The following is a 25,637-nucleotide window of genomic DNA, read 5'->3' as shown; positions in this document are numbered from 1 at the left end:
GTAAGAATCAACTTGGGTATTAACCAGTGAGCATCAGATATTGATCGCTTAATTGTGGCAAGTTATTTCGATTTCTTCATTTGTTAAATACGTCACCGTCATTATAAATAGTATTATGGAAGCGTCACGTTCTGGTATTGGATACGAGAAAGTTCGCTATAGTAGTAGTCAAACGCATGATTGTTTAGTTAATAATTACTATAAAATATTAATCATACCCATTGTGGGTTGGGCCAAGTCTACAATGGGGCTCCGGATAGTGAAGGAAAGGCCAGACATCCGCGACAATCGTCTTGGATTTTTCGATCTTCCGGATTCGATTCCGGATGTTCCATAGTTGTAGGCCAACTGTCTTAACTGTCTAGGCCAGAGGTGGGGAACCTGTGGCACGTAAGAAAAATCATCTGACGCCTAACGGTAATCTGCGATTTCGGTTTATTACCTTTCTTTTTCAATCATCCTTTCGGTTTATCACCCAATCATTCGTTTTCCAATCAGCTTCTTAACATTTATTCTAATTAAAGCATATTCGTTTCGTTTCTTTGAATATCGTTAATCAAAGTCCAAAACTTTGGCATGCATAAACATTTTAAATATAATCATGCTTGCTATATGGCACGCAGACTCAAAAAGTTTGGTTTTTTTTTTTTTTACTCTTTCCGCCCTGTGGGCACTAAGAGGGCCTCTTTTTGCAAGCCCATTATGGGTACGGCCAGGCCCACAATGGGGCTGCCGGGTGGTGAGGGACGGGGCCCGACATATCTGATTTTTTCGACCCGTTCGGATTCGAACCCAGGTCCCCCAGAGCGGTAGGCTGCCACCTTGACCGCTCGGCCATCCGGCCGCATATTTAGGATTTAATTATTTCAGTCGAAGCGGTAGGCTGCCACCTTGACCGCTCGGCCATCCGGCCGAAAAAAAAGTTGGTCATGCCTGGTTTAGGTTCTAGAACAGAATTTGACAACCATTTTTAGTATGCATGCCAAAATCACTAAATCTACGATACAAAATTTTCTCACGTGCCAACCGAAATTTTTGGGAATTTAAGCATTGAGAAACCTTTTTCAAATGATCAAAAATACGCACAAATACTTAATTTAGAAACCGACTAATTTAAAAAAAAGCACGAAGAACATAAAATACGTTGGATACTTATTTATTTTTTTAAGACGAATTTTGGGTTATGTGCTAGAAAAAAAAAACTCATTGTCGCACTACGTATCAAGGGTCGCCTACCCCTGCCCTAGGCCATCCAGCCATCATATTACGCCAGATGGCCGAGCAGTCAAGGTGACAGCTTCCTACCGCTCTGGGGGACCCTGGTTCAATTCCGGACGGGTCGTTAAATTCCCAGGAATTTTGCAGGGGGTGGTCCGTTCGGATATGTCGGGCCCCGTCCCTCACCACCAGCGGCTCCATTGTGGGCCTGGCCGAACCCATAATGGACCTGCTAAAAGAGGCCCTCTTAGTGCCTACAGAGCGAAAAGAGTTTTAAAAAAAGCTACCATATTAATTATTATTTATTTATTATATTTTCCCTCTATTTTATAGAGAAAATAATTCGACAAAAATAAACGAAACGCCAAACGATAATAAAAAGTTTAATATCTTAAAAATAAAGGATGGAAAATTATGTTTAAAGAGTCTCATATATTTAAATTAACGCATTTTAATTTGACTACATTTATTTAAAAAAAAACAAATGTTTTAAAATTAAAATTCTTCTAAATTTATTTAAAATTTGAACAATTATTAATTAATTATTATTATTATGTTTTAAAAACTTAAAATTTATAACAGAAGATTTGGTTCGTAAAAAATCCGTACATTGCAACATTACGTAATATCGATGTCATATGACGAGAACAACCAATTGGATTAAATCGCGACTTCATTACGTCATTAGGCGATCAGGTGCGAGAATGGCGATTCGCGTCAATTAGGATTTAAATCGTGTTGTGGGACTTATGTAGATAATCATTGGAAGATTCGCTCTGGTGAGCTATCATTCTTTCTATGCAGAATATTATAAGTACTGAAGCCTAATAATTAAGATTAATTATGGTCTAATTATTAATGTAGGGGGGGGTTAAAGATCTGTTATGTTTTTATCAATAATTTTTAAATATTGTTCAAATTTAAACTATTTTATTTAATAATTATATGTATAAATAAAGTATGTATACGCGTTACAATTTAAGGAGAGTTATTACCGCACTGTTGTACGTGAAGTTATACAAATTTAATAGGAAAGGGGAAATTATATGGATTAATTTTATGAAATAAAAATGATAACTATGATTTTCAGTTCATACCCTTTGTAGACTTTCAATATTTCTCTCTTAAATATCAATGTACAAGTAAATTATTTAATAATTATAATAATAATTGAATTTTAATGAGAAATTTAATTATGCTTGTTTTTAGACCAGTGGTACAATTTTTTTTCTTTTTTTTTCAATTGGCAGGCTAAATTGCATGTAAATCATTGATAGGTGGATACAAATATTTCATATATATTCCATATATACAAAAAGTAGACTTACTTTTATCATAAGTGATTGTATTAAATATGTTCGTGGGCTTGCTCTGGGTGTAGTTGGGACATCACTGTTTTAGACTTGAGAAAAAATTGTTTATTTCTTAAATCAGGTTTTATGAATTTTTTTTTGTTTGTTTCACTTAGCTAGACAAAACTTCTTTAAAGTAATCCTATTGCATTGGTATAATTGGAATATAAAATAAAACAATAAAAGTATATTGTTAAAAGATATTAGGAACATAACCTATGAAAATTTTATTGTTCTGAATAGAAATATTGGCATTTTGAACTTCCTTTTTTCTAAAGGAAAATTGTTTGGCAGTTTTGAATTCCGTAAATGCATTTTAATATACTTTTTTACTGTTTTGATTTTGTTTTCTACTTTAAAATACATAAAATCTGGATTATCCTGTAAAATTCACAAGCAAAATTAATGTTTTTTTTTTTAATATACTTAATTTCTTACTAATAAGAAGTTAAATAATACATATTACCATATTATTTGCATATTAGTTTGTAACAAGTTGTCATCTAATCATATTTCAGAATTGATTTTATCTGAATTTATAGGCAAATACGGTAATTAGTAATAACTTGTGCATTATTGGTTCAAGGAATTCTGGCATTTTCAATCAATTTAGTTGTCAATATCCTTCACTAATAATTAAATTAGCTTTATAAACCATTTTATTTTTTTAAATTGCAAATTATGTAATTAATTTTTATGGTCTTTCCTATATAAATTTAATAAAAAAATTAAAACATTAAAATTCAATGTTTCTCTGATTTTGTAAACTGTTGTAAAAAATTAAACCATAAATTACAATTCAGTCAGTCTGTGAGATATAGGGCTTTCCCAGCAATATTTTTAATGTGATATCAATATTATACTTGTGCATCCATTTCAGGTTGAGTTCCCTATGACTTCAAAAACTTTTTCAAGTATCCCTCTTCCTTCACTTTATTGCCAATTCTAGCATACAGTGTAGCTATTTAAAGTCTTTGGGATGTCAATCTTTCCACATGTTTCTACCACTGCAATTGACTTTTTGTGAATTTTATGATCGAGTCAGAATATTTTAGCTTCAGTCTTACTTGTATGCTTGTCTTTTTGTCAGTCCACTTGTTATTTGTTTATTTTCCTTAAACATTTTCATTTCAAAGGCTTCCAGCTTTTTGGCTTCTTGTTTATAATTATCCAGGTTGCAGAACCATGAATTGCATTTGGAATTATGATATTGGTAAATAAATTTAGTTTCAACTTTTGTAGATCTTATTAGTATTTCAGATTTTGTACAGTTTATTATATGAGAACCATGTTGTTGCTAACCTATGGTTGACTAAGTTTTCCATAATTAATGTATCCAAATAATTGAATATTTTTACTTGCTTCATTTTATCTCCATTAATCAAAATGTTAATTGAAAAACAAATAAATAAAATAATCATTATTTTTGATTTCTTTATTGGCATTTATAGTCAAACTGAAAATTTGTTTTTCACATGCAGGAACAAAAAGTAAAGGCTTGGATTTTCACTTGGATTGTAATAAGGAAAAAAAGAACCAATCAGTACAAAGATTATTTATTAGACAAACAACAGAACAAGAAATTATTAAAATATAATATCAAGTGTACACATGGGACATTTTAATTAGAAAAAAATGTACCCAATACAGAGGCGAGTTTAACAGGTTTTGGTGCAGAAATTGTGATTATTTGTGTTCTGTTTATTTTGACAAAGCAAAAGAAAATAGAAAACTTTTATAATCTTTTTTAAATGAAGTCTCTCTTAATTATAGCTTGTGAATTTGTGCCTCTTCCCCCAACCTCTTGGCTTCTGCATTTTTCTTTCTCCCCTAGGTTATTCAGAATTCTTTCTCATTCTAATTACTTCTTTTGTTACCATGTCCAGACACTTCAGTTGTGCCTCTTCTTACCTTTTTGGTCTGCACATTCCAAAAAATCTTGCCAAAAGAAATGTTCTATCTTCTACATGTATTACAGCCAGACCAAACTGTCCATTCTCCAATATTAGCCTGAAGGAACTGTTATGTAATCTAAATACTAAGTTATATAAGCGTGAGATTCTGGATAGATTCAAACCCTCTCGTTAAATTTTGTTTAAAAGCTTTCCACTAGGGAAAAAAATTTCAAAAGATAAACACAATGTGAAGATTAAAAATAATAGATGTATTTGTTGGATGACCTAAGTTTGTGTGTCGGATTGGGAAGAAGAACTTTGGCTAGAGTGCTAGTGAAGAAGACAAAATTACAACAAACTTAAGGTGCTAAAAAATGTTGATCGATAAATTATTGTGAGATGCCTAATAAAAATTGTTTTGACAGGCAAGAAACCACAACTTATAGAAATATGAGCAAAAGTTTCAGAGTTTGTTTAAACATCCCATTTTCCAAGATTGAGATGCAGTATCAGATTAACATCATGATTTCAACCTTTCTTGCATCATGATTGGGTTTATTTCTATCTGGAGACAGAAGGAACTAATTGGGGAGGAAAGAGAAGGATTTGGGAGCAATTAACCTGGCAAGAACAAAAGAACAGTGCACAGTACTAGGGGAAAACCAGTCAATCATTCTGGGGAAAAAGATTGACAAGAAAAAGAAACAGTTGACCACTCATCAATTTTGATGCATTTGAATATGATGAAATCACATTAAAACAACTGAATACTATGAGTGAATTATGCATAATATGTTGTCCAATCCTGTTTCGTTATTTTGTGGATTTCTATTTCAGTACAACTTAGTACTTCTGTTGCTTCAGCTAAAAACTTATTAAATTTGGCATCTACCATTGGTTGTGTGATGTTTTTACTAGAAAATATATACAACCAAGTCAAAGTTTTTTATATTGGAATTTTGGTGAAACCATATTTACCTGCTAAATACCAAGTTAGTTGTCCATTTAATTTTTTTTTTTTTTTTAACTGTGTATTTGCATATTTTTACTGGATTCTTACCTTCTGGTGTTTAAAAACAAAAGTGTTTTATCTGGGTCGTTTGAATCATTCTTGTGTATTGTTAGGAGTAAAGATGAATAGCAATGTGAAAAACAAAGCTTTTGAATTGAATTCCAAAATTACATGGGAGCCTGATATAAGTTTTAATTCATCTCCATGTGAAAACAGATGATGAATTTCTCTGAATTCAGATTTCAAAATAATAATTGTAATCGACAAAGAGTGAATTCGACTGTTAAGAATTGGCAAAAAATGTTCCCAATTGTCCAGCTTTCATGAACAAATTGTTATAGATTTTACAAGATTTTTCCTTGAAGTTTAAAATGCCAGTAATTTTTGCAGGACAATGTGTGCATTTATGTGCATTTGATATTTTATTTCTGATTAAATAAAATTAGAATTGTATTAATAAATCTAATATTGTTTATTTTGATCTTTAAAGTCACACCTCATCCTATATGTGAGTAAATACGATACATTGGCTTTTTTCAGATTCAAAGTTAGGAAAATATTAACTTTTGAGTTTTTCAAATTTTCATGAAAGAAACTACCTGTGGTCTCACACATTCCCATGTGTCAGCTCATATGTGACTTGGGAGGTAAATAGTAAATATTCCAAGCATGTGAGTTATACGATTTGGTGATGTAGTTATAAAATTAAATTTGGAGGAATTTGAATTTGCTGATTTTGAATTATATGACTTCAAAGTTGCTTAGTTAAATTATGATTATGAATTGAGATCAACTGTCTTTTTTTTTGTTTTGTTAAATAATAATAATTCTAAGATATTGTTAATTTAAGAAGGCTTTATTTGTACAGAAAATGGATTATTTTTGGTCAAACATGATCTGTAATTAAACATCTGTGATATCTGGAAGTACAGTACCTAGTGCACCTGCTGGAGAGATGTGGTAATGCCAAAATCATGTGATAGCTGCAGCCAACTATTGTGATTTATTTGTTTCTACTTTCATGTGCATCTTCTGTATACCTGAGAGAGGCTAGCTCACAAATGTGAATGTCATGCAGGAGCAGATCTAGGTTTTTTGGGGCCTATGGCTTATTGAAGTCCAATGGGGCCCCATTTTTTGTTATATTAAAGATCTTTACATTGATTACAATAAAACAAGTAATACTATACTATAAATTATTATATTATTAATAACTATTTTTTACTATACAATAAGTGTGTAAGAGGTAAACGCGAAAAGAAAACATGCTCATGTGTTAATCAATTAAAATGAATTTAATTTTGTGACAAAGATAAATATATACAAATTCTTTATGGATTCCCGCTGTTCCTTTACACACTTCCAATTATCCTTGGTGTTCATATTGTAACAGTAATCCGTGTAGTTAAGTCCCATTAAAACTACTGCCCGACAATAGTACTTAACTAATGCAGGCAAATCTTAATCGAACTTAAGTCTAATAGAAAGGAAAGTAAGAAGGATCATAAGGACAGATGGGTACTGAATTTTTCGGCGAAGATTCTACGCAGTTCCTTGTCTTGACTTCCAATGCTTGTACCATTCTCCTCTTTTAAAATGGCTTTCTTAGGGTTTGCTTCCAGATCTATTGATTGGATTCTCTTCTCAATCTACTCCTTAAGGCCCTCTTCTGTAGCACTTGCCAATTTCCAACTCACGAGCCTTGCTGCCACATGTCCTTTTGTGTCTGGCCCAAGAATGTCCACTGGACTGTCTCTTTTCCCTCCAGCTTTGTCGCTCTCTATTGTTTTCTTCCCTACCTCCTGGTGGGCTAGGGGTAAGTCTCATTTCTTGGAAGTTCGAGACAAAGGAACAAAGAAAATTGGAAGGAAGGATAAATTTACAGAAATAGAATATAAATTAAACTTAAAACTATACAGAATAAAGAGGCGTACAGCCACAAGTGCTCATTGTTAATGAAAAAGTAAAAAATTTATGATAATTCAATTTTTGTGGGCCATTGACACTTAGGGACTAATAGGGCTTAAGCCCTAGATCCCCATGTTGATCTGCCCCTGATCTCTTGCTAACTTCTGCACTTTTCTAGTAAACTTGTATAAATCAGCATGTGTCTCAATATCTCGGATGCTTTCATTGAAATTTAGCTAATGTTTTTGGCCTTTTCAAAGGCCATAGTCAGCTTGTTAAAATAAAGGAACAATGTCTTCATGTAAACATTCAAACATCAAATGATTATAATATGATGTTAATTAATATATTTGATTAAATAATGGAACAATGGAATATTTGATTGAATCAAATGTTCCATTTTTTCATTATTTAACAGCCTGATGATACAAACTTTTCAGCTAATGTGTTTGGTCGTTAAAAAGGCTGTTTGTTTTAAAGATCATTAAAAACATGAGCTAAGTTTCATTTAAATTGTCCTGAGTTATTAAGGCATGTGCTGATTTATGAATCAGTATAGTGCTAAGTTGCTAGAAGTAAAATCAGTGTTAATTTCTTCAGTAGATAAGATTTAGATTCTTGGATCTGTGGCATGTTTTCCTCCTTATATCTATATAAATAACTAGCAGTCAAAATGTTTGTTGCTGCATCACAGGAAAACACCTGAATTATTTTAACCAAACTTCATGTTTTGAATCTGTCGGTCCAAGAAATGGTTTATAGATACACATCTCAAAATCTACATTAATTAAATTAAACTGTAATGGATTTGTCTGTCTAGGAGTACTATGATTCCTTGGTGCAAAAAACTCTGAAGTGCCTTCATTTATGACACACTTTTAAACTATTCATCATCAGCTAATATTGTGTCTATGGATAAAGTATGTGGGTACTGCAGTGCTCTGATATGGAAGAATGAATTACAGGATATGCTGCTCTTCTGGCAAAGTTAAATTGGATGATAATCTTGTCCTCCTGAACCACTTCTATCACTATTAAATGTTTAGTGTCAGGATGAGTCTCATTTCTTAAAGTACATTAGGGCTTACAATAATGCCTTCTAAATGACAGGTTTTGGTGCCACTGAAATAATTGAAAGAAATTTCATGCCAGTATTCAAAATTCAAGAACAGATATATCATTTAATAGCATGCCATTAATCCCAACAAACTACCCGTTTGAATTTAAACGTCTACAATTTCCAGTCAGTCTAGCTTTGCAATGAACATTAACAACTCAAGGCCAAAGCCTGAGAGTTGCAGGACTTGACCTCAGATGCAGTTGCTTTTCACATGGCCAATTCTGTTGCATGTTCATGTTGTTAGTTGCAAATCTGTTCATTTGTACCTCTGATGATAAAAAATAAAATGTTGTACATCAGAAGGTTATTCAATAAGTTTAAGTTTATCTAGAAAATATGCCACATCTTTTAATAGGAATTTACATATTAGATTCATAATACATTATGAATCTGTAACAAACAATTTTCTGAAGATACTTATTTCTTGAAATTATATTTACTTAGCTAAAATGAGTATCTCCCATCAGTGACAGGTAACACAGCTAGTCACTAATACTGTAAAAATGTGAGGTTAAACATTCTTTAAATGTTTAACTATAGCATTTATTACAGAAATTTTTTAACATTTTGTTACTTATTAATAGTATGTTTTAAATTTTCTTAAAATTTAAGAGCTGCAAAATATTTTTAATAAGCTGATATATATGAAAATTATCATTTTTTGATTTAAAATCTACAGACATGACTCACTAATATAGTGGGTTTGGTTTTGTATGATTGCTGTGAAAAAATTGAACCCTTTTTTCCCACTACTAGTATATATAATGCCAAAAGTATATTTTAAATTAATTAATAATATAATTTATTAAGTCTGCAACATTAAACCAAATCAAATGACACAAAAATAAAAATAAGATTTGAGGGTTTTTTAAGAATAACACAAGTGTTAAAAATAACAAATAGCACTTTTCAATTATATTCATATCTCTGAGGCACTTAAAATTATGAGCATATCTTGTTTTAATTTTAAGAAAGTTCTACAAAAAAGATTGCTCCACAGTGGAATTTGAATCTATAACCCTCTACAGATTAGGCAGGTACATTATCTGTTATGCTATTAAGATCTGTTGTCATCTTTGTTTGTTCCAGACATATACAGAATTGATTAAATTTGCTTTCACTTTCCATGGATTTATTGTACTATTAAAAACAGAACTTTATAATTTTTCAAAAAAAAAAAATAATAAATCCTAATATTCATCTTATAGAAAGAAATTAAAGGTAAAATCTTGAAATTGTATAAAAAATTTTTAAAAACGTGAAAAATTGCTTTAATGTAAAATTTATGATTTTTAGAATAAAAAATTTTTCAAAAATATTACTAAGTTACCATATGCTCTAATTTAAGATTTTTGTATACGAGGGTATGTCAAAAATTATCTGCAATGTAGCTATAACTTTTATTGCAATACAAATAGGAAACTGAACTTAAGATCATTTTTCAATATAGTCCCCTTGCTTTTCAATGCACTTGGTCCATTGTTGCACAAGCTTCCTGATGCCCTCAGAAAAGGTTTTCAGCTGAGCAGTGAGCCACGCATGCACTGCGTCCTTCACTTCTTGGTCCGATATGAATTGACGGCCCCTTAATGCCTCTTTGAGTGAACCAAACAAGTGGTAGTCCAAAGGGGCAAGTTCAGGACTAAACAGAGGATGAGCCATTCCTTCAAATGTGAGTTTCTGGAGCGTTTCAGCAGCATAGGCAGCAGTTTGTGGATGGGCATTGTTGTGCAACAACACAACACCTTTCGACAGTAGTCCTCAGCGTTTGCTTTAAACTGCAGGCTTTAGCTTGTCAGTAAGCATATCACTGTAACATGCACTGTTTATTGTTGTGCCTCTCTCCTGATAATGTTCCAGTACTGGGCCTTTTGCATCCCAAAAAATGGTAAGCATCAGTTTTCCTGCAGATGGTTGGGTTTTGAACTTTTTCTTGCTGGGCAATTATGGATGTTTCCATTCCATACTCTGCTGTTTACTCTCCAGCTCGTAATGGTGGATCCAGGTTTCGTCACCGGAGATGATTCTAAGAAGCTGTCACCTTCATTACTGTAGTGATCCAAATGTTTTTGGCAGATGTCAAAGTGTTTATGCAACACCTAAGAGTTGTTTTGGGACCCATCTTGTGCAGACTTTATGAAACCCAAGTCTGTTATGGATGATTTCATAGGCAGAACCATGTCACGTGCATGCTCAATGTTGCATGTGACATGGTCCTTCCTCGTGCTTAACACTTGTGCAACCATTTTTGAATTTTTCAATCCATTTCTAAACACTCTGTTGTGGCAAGACACTGTTACCATATTGTGCCAAAAGTCTCTGATGGATTGCAGCCCCTGATACACCTTCCAACCACAAAAACTGGACCCCTGCTCATTGTTCCTCTTTGGTGCAAACTTCTAATGGAATGCCCATGATCTATCTGCAATAAAAGGAAGACAAATGGAGGAATTAGGATCGAAATTCCATAGCAGGACCACCACAGTATAACAATAAAATAAACGAGGACAGAGGTTAGCATGAACAATGTAAGAAGAGTTATGTCAACATTGTGGATAATTTTTGACCTACCTTCATATAAGATCAAATAGGAAAACAATCAGACTAACAAATATTCATTGACCTAAGATTTCCTTAAGCTGATTTTAGGATGAAGTTTATCTTATATTGTAGCTTAGACTACCTGTTTGTTACTAATCCTTGCTTTAAAGTAATTAGTTGACTAAAATTGACTGTTTACTGTATCTAAAAGCTGTGACTTAAGTTGTTATTTTGAACTGCATATTATGCAGTTGAAAATAACTTCCAGTTCAAAGACTTTCGGCACAATACAGGAACAGTGTCTTGTTGCAACAGTGTGTCTACGAATGGATTGAAAAATTCAAAATTTGGTAGTATGAATTCAGTTTTAATTACTCACTACAAATTAATCAATGTACATACTTAGGATTGACATAATATGTCAGTCCTAAATACAAGTATTCTTTCTGCAATTGTAATCTTATGATTACAAGAAGAAAATGGCAAGAACAAGAAAACAAAGAAATATAAATTTTTTTATAGTGAATTAAATAATAATCCAAACAAATGTAGAAATGAAAAAATATTTAGTCTGACGATTTTAATCAAGATTAAATATTTTTTGAGACAGTTTTGCCTCATCAAATTTATAACTATTAGTTTGAATATACTGTAGTTTGTTTCATTCTAGTTTTGTATTCATTTTTGAACTGGAACAAGTCTGTTTTATGAAGTGTTTCAACAATAAGATTGATAATATACTTTCATACAATTTTTTTTTTTTCCAATACAATGGTAATATTTTCAGTTAAGTGATGCTGCATTACAACAATAATCTCATTATATATCTGAAAAGACATAAGATGCAAAAAATATCAAGCAGAATTGTTGAACTGTAAATACAATTCTAATAAATGAGAGCAATCAAAACAAATGCTAGTTATTAAGTTTTGAATACTTTTGAATTTAAGATTCAAGTTAAAAAGCTTTGGAAAATCAAATTTAGAGTATTAAAAATTTTGGAATGGATTTAAATTTGTGTTGAAAGTGCTTTAAGAGACTGAATTTCTTTTAGAACTAAGTAAACTTAACAGCGGCTTTACTGTTTTTAGTTTAAATATTTAAAAGTTGGAGTAAAATTCTAGCCAATTATTTTAAATTGGCTAGAACAACTTGGTAAAAATGTAATTTTTCAAAGTCAACAGATGCTTTTATTTCAGCTTTGAAAGTTTAGTGAAGTTAGCTGCTTTAGATTTTTATCAAAAATATTAAGATTTTAAGCATGATTTGTATGCTGAAAAACTGATTAAAGAATTGAAAAACTGAATTAACCATTTTCCGTACGAATTTTTTTAAAGGAATTTTTAATTAAACATAAAAAATACTTAAAACTGAAAAAAACGAAAGAAATGCATTAATTTTGAAGAAAAAGCTTCAAACTTTATTTTCCATTGTCTAGCCTTTCTGCGAAACTTGACACTGAGTCATTGTTTACACAGCTGGATGACCTCCAGAACATCTGGTGTTGGATTTCCCGGGACATTCTCATAGACGTCTTGGGAGGACAACGGTTTAAAGTAGGCACTAGCTGGCGGTATATTTTTAAATATTATTAAAAAATTAAAATTTTAATTGCAATTTCCGACCCCCCGATTTAATTAAACTTATATATAATAAAATATATTAATTTAAAAAATTTAAAAACTATTGGAGGTCGTTTTTGATATCAGAAAGTAGCTTTAAATAACTTTACCGAGGTCAAATCCGTGCATTACAACTTTAAAACTATTAATTAAATTTGATAAAAAAATCGTATTAAAAAACAATTAAGCGTTAATCGCGCGCCATTAAACGTTCATTAAAATCGCGATAAAATTTTTTTGCGCGGGTAAAAATTTTTGAAAAAATTTGGAACTTAAAAAACATTCCAAAAAATAAAAAAAATTTTGTGGGAGGCGAAAGTACCGCGTTTTCTGTAACGCTATGTAACCTGCCCGAGTTAACTCGGGTCCGGACATTAATCAAAATATGAAGTTTGATTAAAATACATTCAGATGTTTTCCTGTGATGCAGCAACAAACATTTTGACTGTTAGTTATTTATATAGATATAAGGAGAGAACATGCCACAGATCCAAGAATCTAAATGAAAAACTGATCCTGTAAAATAATTGAAAAACTACATTGAAAAACTGACTTTTTAATCATTTTTACAGAAGTCATAAGTGCAAAATTTGAATAGAATTAATCAAACCATTTAAGATGTAAGACAATACATTTTATTCTGTATTATCTAAACTGTTTTGGAAGTTTCAAGGTACTTTGGCATTTTATTGAAAGATATTGAAAATGATGACATTCTAAGTTAATACAGATTATGTTGGGTGTTGACAATTTTTAAAATTCTAAATAGTGAGATATGAGAGCCAAAAATGCCTATATTAGTCTATCAGAGATGTCAAGTACAGCCATAAATTTTTAGTTTATTTTTCCTATGACTTTACTATTTAATTTTACTTTTTAAGACTGCTTTATAGAACAATCTTACTCTATTGTATCAAACTGTATTGAAAAATCTATTGTACAAAGTCAAATTATTAACAACTATTACTAGTAGTTTTTGAATTTAAAAAGTGATATTTATTACAACATATAATCATTATTATATTTAACATTTGATTTGCATTCAAGTATAATAATTTTATAGTTATATTAAAACAAGATTGAGGATATAGATAATGTATATATTCTTATATTTAACTTATTTTATTTACTAGAGGAAGGTGAGAAATGAACAGTTCTGAAGATTTCAATTCCCCTACTATTATTTGTAAAAATAAAACGGATGTTATTGAACAAAATGAAGAAGTAAAAGAAAAATTGTCAGAAGAATTAAACAATGCTTGTAATCTTGAGAAAAAAAGGGATTCTCTTCCTGAAGTAATCAATAAATCTGATAAAGAAAAACTTGATTTGAACAGTAAGGGTAAGTAATTTGATATAGGGTGAGTGTAAACAGCACCAAAGCTGCAGAAGGGCAATGAAGTGACAAACCCCCTAAAAATATAATAGCTCTCCAGTTTAGTGCAGTGCTCACATATATATGCATGCTTTTGCTTTCACTATATAAACTTAGATTACTGTTAATTTTTTATATGTGGATTGCAGCTAATAGTACTGGCTGGAAAAAAAATTACCAATTATTTGTCAATCTTTGTCTTGTTTGTATGAACCATCGGGGTCAGTCGCACCTCCCTGATTGGGCTACAGGTTGTTAAACCTGCTCGCTTGTCAAGATGGCTAAAATTTACTATTACTGGTCCTGAGAGTTGGGACTCTCAAATGTCGATTTGAGTGGAGGGGGTGTATTTGGGGTCGACGATAAGGTGAAGGCTGTATACGAGTAAAGGAGTCTACCATTTTAACAAATAAAACAAGAATTTATTAAAATAAACGAAAGTGACAAAACTACAGATACTAATCTGGACTCTAAACCACCTAACAGCTCTAGAGTTTACACGCCTTTTCATACCTCTTTGTAGGTTTCCATGAAGATTCCATAATGCACATACTCATCCAACAAATGATGAGTTTAGGGAAATCCACAATTTAGTACATATATAAAAATTCGCGACTGTGGCATCGGACGAGGATTGTTGTTAGAGGATTGGAATTTTCTCGGTTCAGAGACAAAACTTGATGTCGTCAGTCCAGCTTTCGTTCAGAGACTTCCCCGAGAGGGGGTAGGAAACGTCTTTTATAGCTTTTTGCTGGGAAAGTTGGTCATGTGTTCGGATGTTATATGAGATAAAGGTTATAGGTGTTCCAGGGATCTAAAACAAGTGACAAAATTTGGATGCTAACTATAAACTTCGAGCAAGTCAAGCTGCAAACTATGTGAGAACAATAGAATGCTGATAAGTTATGACCGGAAGGTTTGCACATTCCAGGCTACAATCGTTTTTTCTTTCCGTTATATGAACAGAAGTAAAATAATTAAAATTTTTTATTAATAAAATTGTGGATCTCACATTTGTCTTAATGTCTTATGTGCCTGCTCCTTGCCCCTTGCATTATTTCATAATGTAAACCTATTTTTAAATAATTGCCCACAACTGTCATTTAAATTTCTGTTTTTCTAAGCAGGAAATTAAAATGATAGTTGAAGGTATTAATCTAGGCAGTTTCTCTAATACTGGCCTATTTTTTTTCATATAAACTTTTTTTTTCTTACTTTCATTTATTAATTTAGTCTCCAATGATTTATTCCATTTATAATAAAAATTGATAAAGCAAAATAATTGTTTTAAAGACATGCAATAATATTTCTGTCAGATTTGATAAGATATCTGGAATTTGGTGATTGCAGAGTTGTTTCCCAGGCAACTTCTCTTCTTTCCCAGAATTTTGCATTACAGTACAGTCTAACATTATCAAATTATAATGGCTTCTGTTGGCTATTGCATGATGATTTTAGTGATTGCAGTGTTTAGACAGTTTAGTTGTTCATACTGAAATCTTGCATTAATCATTTCTCCAGATTTTAAACTTTTTTGAAATTTCCTGTAAACAAACTTGATACTTCTGATGTTTTAATAGAAACAAAGTGCAGTATTAAAGCAAACAAATGTATTTTTTTTTATAAATATACTTGTCTCCCTGAAATATCAAGAGTATAAAGATATAAATTTGTTATAAAAATGGTATGATTTACAAACTAAATGTAAACAATATTTAATGTGTACATATAATTAAGAAATGTATTAATTTCTTTATATAATTCTATAAAAGAATTTTGTTACAGATGAAATATCATTGGATAAAGATGCAATAAATAAACTCTCTTCAGGATTATTATCTATTTATGTAGATAATTTGCAAAATACAGCTAGTAATTTAACAGAGCTTACGTAAGTATATATTATTATATACTGTATTGTATTCTGTCATAACTTATATGTAAATACTGATACTTTTAATATTAAAATTATAGGAGAAATCAGAGTATTTTAATTGAAACTATTCAGCAAGAAAATACAAGATTTACAGAATGCACCAACTTGTACCATTTGGATGATCTAGTAAGTGATCTTAAAGCAGAAAAATAATTGCATTTAAGTTACTTTAAAGCATATGAAGCAAATTCAGCATCATAAGGAAACTAAAAGTAAAACAAAAACTTGGTTATAGAAGTTACTCAATATGCTTGCCATTGTTTACAATACATGGTTAACAAGTACAGTACATGAATTCAAATGAATTCAGTACAAAAATTAAATCAGATGACATAAGAATAAAATTTTTTTGTTTTTTTTGCTCAGACATTGACCTGTAGAACAAGAAAGAAAATTTCTTTTTTTTCCTATGATGCCAGACTTCTTGACATTTTGTATAGTAATGAATTACATTGAATAGTATTTTCAACTATTCAATTTTATCATTTGGATTTTTCTGTTCAAAAAATTTTTCCATTTCGAAAAACAATTTTTAAACAGTTGCATCTAGTAAAGAAAAAAAACTTTATTGTCACATAATTCCTTTTTATGTGAATTTTTTTTTTTCACTTGTAATTTTTGGCTAAAATTTTTTTGTAGATGTAGACATCGTTCTCTAGTGCCAAGTGATTGCCCTTGACAGGTATATCTATCAATCACTGCAGAGTGGTTAATTTTGTAAAATTAATAACCAAATTAGTATTATGATTAATCGGAATATAACTTCGCTAATTTCAGTTTCTACCCTGTTAAATTTTATTTGTGGCAAATAACCTGCATGGTTATAGCTTCTAAATCAGTGTTTCCCAACCTTTTTGTGCTATACCCCACCTAAGTCTTTCTAAAATTCTTATGCTCCCCCTAACATATACAACGGCTATATGGTTAACTTAAACTCTGGACGAGTCCATTTTCAAATTGTCCCATGTGGGACGTGGGCCCCATGTTGGGAAACACTGTTCTAAATTGATCTGAAAGTGAAGATCAGAGAAGCGAGTAGTGTAATTGGCAAGTCATCTCCATATATGTTGAATTATTTAAATGTGTTAAGTTACTTGAATGATTCATTTAATAACATTTCAATTGCATATAATTTAATAATTTTATAGAGTTCAAAAAGCAGCTCCTATTATGCTTCAGACACCACTGTGTTTTTCTAGTGAGCAGAGAAACCTCCAATTCCCCCATTATTGTGGAATGCATGAGAGCGGCTACATATGGGGATGAATGTGGGCAAATGGAGAAGGTAAAGTTAGACAGGGAGATCCGGAAATAACGCACTTCACTATGCATTTAACAAAAATTAACAATAATTTATTTTATGTAATGACTTTACAAGAATGAAACATAAAAGGGAAAGTCTAGAATCTAATGTAGTCATGTGGGGGAGAGAGGTTACAAATTTCAACACGTCAGTAAATGTCTGGATCAGTGGAATTGGCTTGGTCGTCTTGACAAAGGGAAGGAGTGTAGTCTTTGCTGATTGGAGTGGGTCTAGAATCCTGGATAATCCAGTTCAATCAGTATTCAGTTGTTAAAGGTGGCTAAGGTCAGGTGAACTGTGGGAGGTCGAAGGGATCGGCAGTGGAGTATGGCAGGGATGAACACACGAAAAAAAAGGTTGACAGGCCAACTCTCATCTTGTCATCTTTCCTTTTCCCTTTTATTTGGAATCTTCCCCTTGACGTTTCAATGCCCATTTTGGTGATATGGCCCATTGCTCCATTCTGCGACTTTGGTTTTACTTCCCTTGATGAGTAGTCATTCGGAACCTGTGTCACTCACGGAAGTAGTACAGTCCATGGGGAAAAAGTTCTAAAGTTCCTGAATGTTATCTCTGACATGGAATTTTTCTTTTCCTGTTCCAGTTTGGTGAAATTAATTCATAAAATCGGGTTCTTTTAATCAAATAATTTGCACTAGCCTGGGTTCTCACAAATATATATAACTTAATGCTGATATTTTAATATATTGTGAATAAAGATTTCATTGGATTGATGGGGTAAGGTAACAGGAACACATGGGTTATCTGCCAATGGGGTAACTTCTAGCAGGACTTCCTATGTGGAAACTGGATTCTATTTAGGTGTTACACATGAAGAAAACTCAGAACACTGCATGGTGACCAACTACTAGTATTCAATGGTTTTTATTTGGCCACTGGTGGGCTTGATTTGTATCACTGTATGGAGACTTTCAGGACACCGTGTATTGTATATCCACTCAGCAGTGAGCAACGAATATATTCGTCAAGGGCAATCGTGTGGCAGTGGTGAGGAACATACATATCCCCAAAAGAATTTGACGTATATTGCCAAAAATTACTGAAAAAAAATTTCACATAAAAAATGAATTATGTAACAAAAAAAAGAGACTTTTCTTTACTAGACATTACCATTTCAGAAAAAGATTTTGTAAACAGTTATGAGAAACGCGTGAAAAATACAGGTAACCCTGTATAACACGGCACTTCTATAGCATGGGTTCACTCTAACATGGTTCGGGAATTGGTAAAAACTCTCATACATGAAATGTAATAAAGGGTGCATTCTTTTATACCTCCGTGTGAGCATTCTAATTGTTTTCGTGGCTACTTTGAATGCTCTTTCAACAATAATCCATTTAATGATTAAATTTTAAATTGGGACCCTTCTTTTGTCTCTAAAAGCTCATTTTAGAATTATAGATTCCTCCATCACGATATTATCGATAGTGCAGGCGCCGCCATCTTTCTTACACCGCCGTTCCTAAATGCCTACAAATAGCAGTGCACTCCTGTTGCAGAGCAACTGCTATTAACGAACGCATCCAAAAACTGTTACTAGTTGATGATGCTCATTCTGAGATCATATAGGATGAATAATCCTCTGGTAAAATATTTACTTAAATAATAAGTATTTTACCTATGAAAAAAAATGAATAATAAATCCAATTTAAATAAGGATTTAACAATGTTTTTTAATTTTTGGAACCTAACCCCTCTTTTCGCACTAGTTCTTTGTTTTGTATAACAGATTTGCATAATATGGCAATTTTTTGGAACGTAACTCCCTTGTTATATGGGGTTACCTGTACTTTTTACAATCATATCCTTTCAACAGTGGAATAGTCAGGTATGGTGCTACCCCTTAGTAGTGGAGAATAAACGTGCAAAATTTTTAATGTGTCTATATTAATATTACAAAATTGAGTATTTTAAAAATACTCTTCAATAATTATGAAATATTCATTAGTTTCTATTCAAATTTTATTAAATATATTGTGTTAACATTTTAGAATGAATAAAAATATAATTAAAATATAATAAAGGTAGCCCTCTGTTTATGCCGGTTCAATTTACGCCGATTCACAATAATGCCGCTGCGCAATTCTCCATTTCACAATGTAATTCCCCACGCCAGACTGATTTTTCATTTGTGTTGACGTATTTACCAAGCCCTGACACTGTACCTTTTGTTAAAACAAAGATTTTTATTGAATATATTTTTTTTCTGTTTAATATTATTGGGTATGTATACATTTGCATTAAATCAATATTAAAATACTAAATGTTTAGGTACCCACGAGTCAAGTTATCAAACTTAATAGTCCAAAAAATGGTGTCCTAATCCATAGCTCCAATGAATGTATCCCATATCAGTTCATTCAGGAAAACACTTTATGACCCAGTAGCACTTCCAGCGATCACAAACTATCGTTTGTGAGACAAATCTACTTCTTGTCAGTCAGATGATATCTCTCTCTCTTTAGCCACTTTGAATTTTCTCACTCAAACCGACCTTATATATGCACTACGGCAACCAGTGGTCGACCAATAAGTGTCTCCGCTCGTCTGTAGCTCTGTTGGGTTAATGTATCCTTTCAACTATGTAAAGTTTAGCAGATGAACTTTGTGAGTTAGACAATGATTGGGAGTGAAGTTCAAATGTAAAAAGGAGCATCATCGCATCCATTCGACCATATTCTGAAATTCTCAATGAAAGAAAACAAAAATGTAAACAATTAAAGATGGATACTTTTCCAAAAAATGTAAGAGATCGAAACAAACTTTTTAATAAAAACATTTCACTTTATTTTATGATAAATTTAAATACAAATAAAATACATTTTAAAAGTTTGTATTATATTGTATTAACAAACAAAATTATTTGCATATTTTTTACTTATGAACCTAACCCTATACCTCAGTGTAATTATGGGTTCATTTTACACCGATTCGATTTGCGCCAGCTTTTGCAGGAATGGAACTGCGGCATAAACTGAGGGCTACCTGTATCTATAAATATGAGGCAGATAATAGTAAGGACTTATCACACCAATGATAAAGGGCACAGACATTCTGGAATCAAAGTAAAACGTGTAATAAAACAATTTAATAAAGAGGGTGTATAATAAGATTATTACATAAGTATGGAAACCAAAAAACCCAAAATGCATTTTGGACTATTCTCCAATAGAAAATAGTTGGTATTAACTAAAAGGTTTTAGTATATTTTTTTCACCTTATAATTTTTAAATATACTAAAACCTTTTAGTTAATACCAACTGATGAGGAACTATTTTCTATTGGAGAATAGTCCAAAATGCGTTTTGGGTTTTTTGGTTTCCATACTTATGTAATCATCTTATTGTACACCCTCTTTTTTATTAAATTGTTTTATTACATGTTTTTACTTTGATTCCAGAGTGTCTGTGCCCTTTATCATTGGTGTGATAAGCCCTCACTATTATCTGCCTCATGGTTGTAGATATTTTAATTATACCCAGGGCTAAAAGCAATTTCTGTAATAACTTTTATATATTTTTTTACTTCTAAATTGGTAAATTGCAATTTTTGACTGCAAAATTTATTAAATGATAGAAGAAATCTTAACTTGTTGCTGGTTTTTTCTTGCATATAATGAAAATCTTAAAACATTGTAAATTTTAACTCTGTGTAATTATAATCCAGTAATAATTTTTATTATAATAATTACTAAGTTTACATTTTTTGATTTTAATAGTTTGCAAGAGCAAAGCATTATCATTTGAAACTTCAAAATATTAAGAAAGAGATGTCAGTTTTACATGAACGAACTAATAAATTAAAGGTAATTTTTTTTAATAAATATTAAAATGAGAAATTAATCCCAGTAATTATTACAGAATATTTTAAAAGTATATTTATAAGTATTTAAAATATGCATTGTTTTCAAAGCTACATTTTTACTAAGCAAAAAATTACAAATTAAAAAATAATCTGTTTTGAATCTAATAATTTATTAGTAATGCAATTTTGCAAATTCTAAATATGATGATGATCAACAGATTAACCAAACTGTCTTTCAGCATGCAAGTTGTTTACTTGCCAAGTTTTTAATTAAAAACAAATACTTTTGACGTTTCAAACTGTCATCTTCAGGTTGAGTATATATAGTCAAGTAAACAACTTTAATGCTAAAAGACAGTTTGGTTTATTCTTAATCTAAGTTTGGCATCATTAAAGAGCTTTTATTTACTATGGAAACTTCAAAACGGTTCTTCACTTTCAACAGATAGTTAAGCTGTAATAATAAACATTTTTGTTAAATCATTACTTGTTGTGTGAGATTTCTGAACTTAACTAAAATAAATCTTAAGTTGTAAAACTAAATTAGAACATTGGAATCACCATTTATTCAAATTAATATGCCTCAATGTCCTTGAGTTACTATAAATTTTTGTCTACTGGTACATATTTTCTATTATCAGGACTTATTACACTGGTTTTACAGATACTGCAACAAAGTTTCACAGATCAGAAATTTGTTTTATTTAATATACCTGGACACACACATAATATTGCGTTTCGGACTCTTTCGTCCCTCCTCAGCAGGTATTTGTTGTACTGTACATGCTAAATAAATTAAAACAATAAAATAATTTTTTAAAAACACAACATTTTACATTTCCTGATCACCATTTATTCAATTCCAGTTTAAACAGACTGTCTTAAAATATAAAAACTGAAGATTTTTTTATTGATTTTTATAAATTACTTTTGGGTTTGCCATTTCATATTAATATCATACCTTTTTCTTTCACTCAACTGCTGCTTTTATTAGAGTTGATTAAAATTGATACTGTGAGTAAATATGAGGACTTTAAGGACTTATGCATACAACTGCAAATAAAATATTCTTTTTGATATTAGTAAGTTGTACTAACCAAAAACATATTGTGGATATAGAACCACAAGTGACTGGTCCAGTACTATTTTCTGAAAATTAGTTTTAGTCAATCTTTGCATATAAAAATTTTGCTATCTTAATCATTTTGAATTTTACATATCTGCATATTGTCAAAGTAGAATCTGGAATATAATAGGAATACTATTATTGAAAAATTGCAAAATTTAGAGTTGGCCAGATATTGTTGACCATATGTAGAATAGCAAGAAAATATGAAAGGGTGCTCAAATAGATTGCTTTCCTGAGAAATGCATAATAATCTTAAATGTTGTGCAATGTTTAGTGGGAAGCATGACTAAGACATGGCAAGTGCTAGTAATATCCAAGATTTTATTTGAAATAGTGTTTGTTACAGTATAAAGTTTTTTTTAATTTTCAATAAATTAAAATTTATTCATATTATAAACTGTGNACATTTTAAAAGTTTGTATTATATTGTATTAACAAACAAAATTATTTGCATATTTTTTACTTATGAACCTAACCCTATACCTCAGTGTAATTATGGGTTCATTTTACACCGATTCGATTTGCGCCAGCTTTTGCAGGAATGGAACTGCGGCATAAACTGAGGGCTACCTGTATCTATAAATATGAGGCAGATAATAGTAAGGACTTATCACACCAATGATAAAGGGCACAGACATTCTGGAATCAAAGTAAAACGTGTAATGAAACAATTTAATAAAGAGGGTGTATAATAAGATTATTACATAAGTATGGAAACCAAAAAACCCAAAATGCATTTTGGACTATTCTCCAATAGAAAATAGTTGGTATTAACTAAAAGGTTTTAGTATATTTTTTTCACCTTATAATTTTTAAATATACTAAAACCTTTTAGTTAATACCAACTGATGAGGAACTATTTTCTATTGGAGAATAGTCCAAAATGCGTTTTGGGTTTTTTGGTTTCCATACTTATGTAATCATCTTATTGTACACCCTCTTTTTTATTAAATTGTTTTATTACATGTTTTTACTTTGATTCCAGAGTGTCTGTGCCCTTTATCATTGGTGTGATAAGCCCTCACTATTATCTGCCTCATGGTTGTAGATATTTTAATTATACCCAGGGCTAAAAGCAATTTCTGTAATAACTTTTATATATTTTTTTACTTCTAAATTGGTAAATTGCAATTTTTGACTGCAAAATTTATTAAATGATAGAAGAAATCTTAACTTGTTGCTGGTTTTTTCTTGCATATAATGAAAATCTTAAAACATTGTAAATTTTAACTCTGTGTAATTATAATCCAGTAATAATTTTTATTATAATAATTACTAAGTTTACATTTTTTGATTTTAATAGTTTGCAAGAGCAAAGCATTATCATTTGAAACTTCAAAATATTAAGAAAGAGATGTCAGTTTTACATGAACGAACTAATAAATTAAAGGTAATTTTTTTTAATAAATATTAAAATGAGAAATTAATCCCAGTAATTATTACAGAATATTTTAAAAGTATATTTATAAGTATTTAAAATATGCATTGTTTTCAAAGCTACATTTTTACTAAGCAAAAAATTACAAATTAAAAAATAATCTGTTTTGAATCTAATAATTTATTAGTAATGCAATTTTGCAAATTCTAAATATGATGATGATCAACAGATTAACCAAACTGTCTTTCAGCATGCAAGTTGTTTACTTGCCAAGTTTTTAATTAAAAACAAATACTTTTGACGTTTCAAACTGTCATCTTCAGGTTGAGTATATATAGTCAAGTAAACAACTTTAATGCTAAAAGACAGTTTGGTTTATTCTTAATCTAAGTTTGGCATCATTAAAGAGCTTTTATTTACTATGGAAACTTCAAAACGGTTCTTCACTTTCAACAGATAGTTAAGCTGTAATAATAAACATTTTTGTTAAATCATTACTTGTTGTGTGAGATTTCTGAACTTAACTAAAATAAATCTTAAGTTGTAAAACTAAATTAGAACATTGGAATCACCATTTATTCAAATTAATATGCCTCAATGTCCTTGAGTTACTATAAATTTTTGTCTACTGGTACATATTTTCTATTATCAGGACTTATTACACTGGTTTTACAGATACTGCAACAAAGTTTCACAGATCAGAAATTTGTTTTATTTAATATACCTGGACACACACATAATATTGCGTTTCGGACTCTTTCGTCCCTCCTCAGCAGGTATTTGTTGTACTGTACATGCTAAATAAATTAAAACAATAAAATAATTTTTTAAAAACACAACATTTTACATTTCCTGATCACCATTTATTCAATTCCAGTTTAAACAGACTGTCTTAAAATATAAAAACTGAAGATTTTTTTATTGATTTTTATAAATTACTTTTGGGTTTGCCATTTCAATATTAATATCATACCTTTTTCTTTCACTCAACTGCTGCTTTTATTAGAGTTGATTAAAATTGATACTGTGAGTAAATATGAGGACTTTAAGGACTTATGCATACAACTGCAAATAAAATATTCTTTTTGATATTAGTAAGTTGTACTAACCAAAAACATATTGTGGATATAGAACCACAAGTGACTGGTCCAGTACTATTTTCTGAAAATTAGTTTTAGTCAATCTTTGCATATAAAAATTTTGCTATCTTAATCATTTTGAATTTTACATATCTGCATATTGTCAAAGTAGAATCTGGAATATAATAGGAATACTATTATTGAAAAATTGCAAAATTTAGAGCTGGCCAGATATTGTTGACCATATGTAGAATAGCAAGAAAATATGAAAGGGTGCTCAAATAGATTGCTTTCCTGAGAAATGCATAATAATCTTAAATGTTGTGCAATGTTTAGTGGGAAGCATGACTAAGACATGGCAAGTGCTAGTAATATCCAAGATTTTATTTGAAATAGTGTTTGTTACAGTATAAAGTTTTTTTTAATTTTCAATAAATTAAAATTTATTCATATTATAAACTGTGTAATTTTTTTTTATTGTTGAACAGAAGAGGGCTCTTAAATTACAACAGCAAAAACAAAAAGAGGCACTGCAGCGAGAACAACAAAAGGAACGCCTGCTAGAATATGAAAAACAGCTAATACCCAAATTGGCATCAAATAAATAAATAAATGAATTTCTATGTAGTAATAATTTCTTCGGTCATCTATAAATGTTAATAGAACATTTTTATGTAGATATTGGTGTAATAATTTTATAAAATGACTATTTTGAATTGATTATTTATTGGATAAGATATTTGTTTTATAAACAATGTACAGCTTTCAATGTGTATTTTTTAAAATTCATAATCTAATATTCAGTTTGATTTTGAAAGCCACTAATGTATCATAGTAATCTAGTTACAATTATATTTCTAACTTATTAAATTTATTGTTAATGTGACAATGTAATTTGAAGTATTCAATAAAACAATCGAGTAACCTTAATCTATTTTTATTAT

General features: G+C 30.6%; 1 protein-coding gene across 1 annotated transcript; it reads left to right on the top strand.

Moving 5' to 3' along the window:
- Positions 1 to 1,870: 1,870 nt before the first annotated feature.
- On the top strand, positions 1,871 to 25,612 carry LOC111638808 (biogenesis of lysosome-related organelles complex 1 subunit 6-like). The gene is made up of 6 exons (XM_023384560.1): positions 1,871 to 1,997; positions 13,802 to 14,010; positions 15,829 to 15,934; positions 16,018 to 16,105; positions 21,022 to 21,108; positions 25,182 to 25,612. Exons 2-6 carry the CDS (start codon positions 13,815 to 13,817, stop codon positions 25,299 to 25,301), a joined length of 597 nt encoding a protein of 198 aa, XP_023240328.1. The 5' UTR covers positions 1,871 to 1,997; positions 13,802 to 13,814; the 3' UTR covers positions 25,302 to 25,612.
- Positions 25,613 to 25,637: the final 25 nt, after the last annotated feature.

The sequence above is a fragment of the Centruroides sculpturatus genome, unplaced genomic scaffold (assembly GCF_000671375.1).
Source record: "Centruroides sculpturatus isolate CEXI.00-Female unplaced genomic scaffold, Cexi_2.0 scaffold948, whole genome shotgun sequence".
NCBI lineage: Eukaryota > Metazoa > Arthropoda > Arachnida > Scorpiones > Buthidae > Centruroides > Centruroides sculpturatus.
This window is presented reverse-complemented; position numbering and strand designations above follow the sequence as displayed.